Source organism: Sesamum indicum, linkage group LG4, assembly GCF_000512975.1.
Source record: "Sesamum indicum cultivar Zhongzhi No. 13 linkage group LG4, S_indicum_v1.0, whole genome shotgun sequence".
Lineage (NCBI taxonomy): Eukaryota > Viridiplantae > Streptophyta > Magnoliopsida > Lamiales > Pedaliaceae > Sesamum > Sesamum indicum.
This window is the reverse complement of record NC_026148.1, coordinates 5,153,582-5,159,211: the sequence shown is the minus strand read 5'-3', so window position 1 is coordinate 5,159,211 and position 5,630 is coordinate 5,153,582. Positions and strand designations below refer to the sequence as shown.

The 5,630-nt window shown below is 33.5% G+C and overlaps 1 protein-coding gene across 1 annotated transcript; it reads left to right on the top strand.

Moving 5' to 3' along the window:
* LOC110011887 lies at positions 286–3,562 on the top strand. Its single transcript, XM_020693472.1, has 5 exons — positions 286–543; positions 732–1,160; positions 2,770–2,944; positions 3,079–3,171; positions 3,267–3,562. The coding sequence occupies exons 1-5, from the start codon at positions 286–288 to the stop codon at positions 3,560–3,562; spliced, it is 1,251 nt and encodes a 416-aa protein (XP_020549131.1).

The following is a 5,630-nucleotide window of genomic DNA, read 5'->3' as shown; positions in this document are numbered from 1 at the left end:
ATCATTCTCGTCTCAACATATAGTAAACATCAAAATTAACTCATTAAAGCTAAATAAAATTAAAGATACATATGTTATATGCTAATGAAATAATAACAATAATAATTAGATCGTGTACTTACTACCAATAATAAATAAATAATTATAAATATTTATAATAATGAATAATTACAATAAATTACAATGAGTTCTCACAGATTGTTTATACTTACAAATATGAAGTTATGAGTTATGATTAATACTTTTGATATTTTAGTGACATACGTTGTGACTTTAACATGGTAGATGAGTCGAAAGGGGAAGGAGGCATGTAATACGTCTTCGGAGCCAAAGTCACGGGCTGACGATGCTTGGTGGGATATGCCACAGGTGTCTTTGCTCATTGAATTGATGTATGAGCATTACAAGAAAGGACACCTCATCTCATCAACATTTAGTCAGCAAATTTGGCGTGAGATCGGGATTGAATTGTCCCAATGTAATAAAACACAATACACAGTTGGGCAGCTTAAAGGTAAGGAAACAGGCTTCGAATGCTTTGGCGTAAGTTTTACGATTTGGTGTACAAACGGACTGGTTTTGGTTGGGACCCGACAACGTGCACCGTGACTGCCTCTGAGGATCGTTGGGTTGAATGGATCGCGGTAATTGTATTACATTTCTCATGTTATTTTGTTACATATATTCATCATTTCTTGTCATACGTCAATTAAGTGTGACTGATTATGCAGGTTAATCCGAGAGAGTCTGGCTTGAAAAAGAAGGGTCTTCCTCATTTCGATTTATGTACTGAGATGTTCTCATCTTCTGTGGCCACCGGCAGTAATGCCCGTTCCTCTGCCATGCCTCCAGTCTCCAACAATGACAATGATGAAGTTGATGTAAGCTATCCTGCAATGGATAGTGGTAATCCACTCTCATCCGGGCCCGAGAAAATTCCAACAGCAACAAGAGGCGTGCAGCGAAAAGGGGGGCAAAGTGATTGGTTGAAGCGAATTGATGCCTGCATTGATGCCATAACCGCTTGCAGTAAAGCCAAAACTCGAAAGTTGGCAAAAATTTCCAACGATGATATTGAAGAGTGCATGGCTGCGCTGTGTAAAATGGAGGGACTACCGCGGGATTTATTCTTTGCAGCGCAAGATCAGTTTGTGTTGAAGGTGAGGCGTTAAATGTTTCTTCTGATGAGTGATGAGGACAAACGTGCTTGGGTTGAAAGATTGGGAAAGTGAACAATTTTTTTTATTTTTATATGGGCTGCATGAATCTGAAGACAATTTTTTTATGTACTTGCATGATGTTAGTTGTAGTTGTTTTTTTTTAATTTATTTAAATAATACATGTATGTTGTTCATGGTAACATCATTTTACTCACGTCATTAATTTTGTAAGCTGCATGATTTAAAAAAAAATAGGTATATTTATTGAACTAAAATTAATATTAAATATATTTAGCTGGCTAAAAAAAAATTTACCATAATTTCTTTTCCAGCATTTTGTGTTTATCAAAAATTCAAATTCAAGTTCTTTTTCCCTGCTCATACATCAGATTAGTTAGAAGCCTTTTACTCACAACTTTTCAAAATTTGACTATAATTGAATAGATGAGTTTGAATTTAATTTTTTCAAAAATAATTTTATATAAGAAAATTAAAACATATTATTACTAGCCAATAAACTATAATTCAGAATGATTTTAAAATCTTTCCAAATAAAATTGTCCAAGTAATTTTTGAAAATATTATTACTAAAACAATCTAGAATAATGAAGTAGTGAGTCTTGACAATGTTGACCAGAAATCCTATATATAAACAAAAATATAATTAATTATTCATTTTACACACCTCGTTTGCTTTTAATTTAACGAGAATGACAATTTTGCTTTACAATTATTATATTAAAAACAGTTCAATTAATTATTCATTTTACTCACCTCATTTTCTTACAATAAATGTAATTACGTCATATTATTACTTTCTCACCAAACCCCCGTCCTTTCAAATTTACTTTGTGACCAACCCTCTTCCTTGTCATTTTGTCACCAACCCTCTTTCTTGTCAAATAATGGGGGTTGATACACAATTGGCCAAGTATAAAAGAGTACTCTGGCTTGTGATTAATGCATATTTGCATTACAAATATATCACCAAGCAATTTGAGCAGAAAAAGATAGATGGATGAATCAAGCAGCAACAATCGTTCTAATAGTTCTTCTGATATGTCCTCGGATGAGAAAAACAACTTCAGGTTAATCCATCAATTGTTAAGCACTTCAATTTTGAAGACGAAACAATCACAACATAATTCAATTTTGCAAGGCTCTGATTGGATGAGCGAGCTTCTATCCGGGCACCCCGATCGAATCTACAATATGTTACGTATGAACAAAGAAACATTCCAGACTTTATGCCTGTTCCTAAAAGGGAGAGGTGTTTTAATAGACTCGCAACGGACGCGTGTCTCTGTCATGGAATCAGTGGCCAGTTTCTTACAAACCGTTGGTTTAAGCGAGTGCCAGAGAACGAGCTATGAGCGGTTCCAGCACTCTTTCGAGACCATCTCCAGGCACATAAAAAGGGTTTCGCGAGCTCTGAATCTTCTTGCACCGGAACTAATTTGTCCTCCAAATTTCAATCATATTCATCCCAGAATCCATTACAATACATACTTCTTTCCATATTTTAAGGTAATATTTACTGCATTCATTAATCACCGAAATAATAATTTTTATTTTTCTTCTCATAACATTTCAAATTATTTATTATTAGGATTGTGTTGGCGCAATTGACGGAACACTTATAGCAGCAAGTGTTCCAGTGTCCATGCAAAATGCATACCGTTCACGTCACGGTGATATATCACAGAATGTTATGGCTGTTTGTGATTTTGACTTGATGTTTACGTATGTCATGGCTGGATGGGAGGGTAGCGCAAATGATGCCCGTGTGTTCATGGACTGCCTAAAAAATGATTAGAATTTTTCTTGGCCACCAAATGGTATTAAATTTACATTATCTAAAATTTGTAACCGATAATTTGACAGTCTTCATTGATGATAAACATCTCTTGTATTTCAGGTAAATATTACTTAGTGGATTCCGCTTATCCTAATTTTTCTGGATTCTTGGTGTCGTACCGTCAAGATCATTATCACATCAACTTGTTTAGAGGTAACAACCGGTATGCCCATTCACCCAAAGAATTATTTAACCAGCGTCACTCACAGTTGCGTAATGTCATTGAGCGGGCATTTGGTGTGCTAAAGAACAGATTCCCTATTCTGAAAGGACCTATGGCGCCATACAACTTAGTCATCAGCGGGATGTGGTCATCGCATGTTGTGTCATCCACAACTTTATACGAAAACTTGGCATAGATGACCAATTTTTTGAATGTGGGGAACGAGGAGAGTTTGACAATCCTGACAATGAAGCAAACGATCAGTTTCGTCGTTTGCCTCAACAATCGCAAGAAGATATTGATACGCAAGCAGCATTCCGTGATGCAATGGCCGCCCATTTGTGGAATGATCCAGGGACCGATAACGACAATGTTGATTGAATTATTGTATTTGCGATCGCTTAAAATTGACCAAATTGAAGTAGTTTCATTAACAAAATATATTGCTAGTATTTTGTGTGTTGGATTTACAATTTAAATATTTTATTATACATCTATATATATGTCTCTATCTATATCTATATATATATATATTAAATAAATAATAAAATATAATGTTATCTTGGAATTAAAAATTACTGTCATTTGCTGGTTCCGTGATTAAGGAGTATAGATTATGTAAATTGTGTGATGGTTTACTGAATGAGAAAGAAGAAGAAAAAGTACTCCACGAAGAAAAATATATTGCTAGTATTTTGTGTGTTGGATTTACAGTTAAATATTTTTTTATACATTTATATATTTTATTATACATCTATACATCTATAAAGTCTAGCCTTATTATACATCTATATTCATAGCTGCCAGCAATTCATAATATATATATGTATCTATCTATATCTATCTATCTATATATAATATATATATTAAATAAATAATAATATATAATATTATCTTGTAATAAAAAATTACTGTTATTTGCTTGTAATCTTGCAGCATGTGAATTTGGCGTGAGTTACTACACAAAAACAAATCTTCAGCAAAATTTTTTCAACATTCCATTTTTCAAAGTGGCAGCGAAGTGTATATTGATTGGACATGTATGTCCAATCAATAATAAAATAACTATTTCTAAAGGTATACATAACAATAATGAAAATATAATAATATTTGTTTTACAATTATGAAAATATATAATGTTATGTGTTTTACAATAATGAAAATATTGTGTAACTTTTACTAAACTGTTGTTTTATTATACTATCGATATACCGATATCAAAATGAAAAAATTTGCTAAAATTAATTAAGGAATACATAATCGATATATTAGTTCGATATTTTTAGTATGTATCAAAATCTTTTATTGAATTTGACCCGATTTAAATTATGATATTTTATTAAATATAGATCACTTTTTATATATATTCAATACGGTATAAAAATATCAAAAATAAAGAATAAGTCAAATGTATTGTTTGTATTAAAATATATAAATGTAAAAATGATATTCATTATCACAAAAATTTAATTTTATATAAATGTTATAGACATCAAATCAAATGTCAAATAAGCTTGCTTGTGGAAGGAAGCAATGAGTTATCCAAGAATTTTGCAGCAAAGTTGTTTTTTCTAATGATGTATTTTGCATCAATTTTTACTAGTATGTCCCTATTATTTAGTGTAATTCCCATGCAACCTTCCAATTTACTTTGCCTATAAATCCAATCCATGCACCACCTCACTTTACCTTCTTCATCCATAATATCTTTACATCAAACTTGCTATCTACTACTTTCTGCTTTCTGCTTTCTCCTATTTCACAATACGATGAGCAAATTTTTTCATCTTATTCATAAAAACATAAACATGATTGTAAGTGGTTATATATTTCAGTCCGTTGTTTTTTATCGTGAACGATAGACAAGGGAGATGGAGGACGTATTCGTCCAATCTCTCATCTACTGCAAAAGGCTCGGTATCTTTCGCCCAAACCACCACAACATGCAAGCCATTCATTCCGCCCTATTCGACGTGAATAAGGAGTTCCGCACGCGATTAAGTTGCGCTTGGGCCTATACAGGGGTTGACCAACTGCGAGATCGTTTTTATACGTTCCAATGGGTGGAAAATCACCCGGGCGTTACATGGAATCACGACGAAAGAAGATTAACGATGGACGACGAAGTGTGGCAAGCCATTTCCCGGGTATGTGTCGTTATGTTTTGATATTGCAAATTTCTTTTTTTTTAACAATAAAAATTGAAATAATTGTTGAATCCTAATGAATAGGAGAATCGATTGGCTCGATGCTATTAGAATGCGTACGAGCCAAAGTGGGAAGAGCTGTGCGAGCTCTTCGATGAGGATGAGAACCTCGATATTCCGGTACCCGACGAGGAGGAAGAAGAAGACGATGCTGATTTTTTCCCGGATATTCCAGATATGGCAGCCCCCCCAACATAACGAGCCTGCTACTGTCATTTTTTATCCTATTTGCATGGATGTGT

Excerpts from the sequence above, each read along its gene's own strand:
- LOC110011887 (XM_020693472.1), top strand. The coding sequence starts at position 286 with ATGAGTCGAAAGGGGAAGGAGGCATGTAATACGTCTTCGGAGCCAAAG. Across the intron at positions 1,161-2,769 it reads AAGATCAGTTTGTGTTGAAG|GATTGTGTTGGCGCAATTGA; the intron begins GTGAGGCGTTAA and ends ATTTATTATTAG. Across the intron at positions 3,172-3,266 it reads TCACATCAACTTGTTTAGAG|AACAGATTCCCTATTCTGAA; the intron begins GTAACAACCGGT and ends GGTGTGCTAAAG.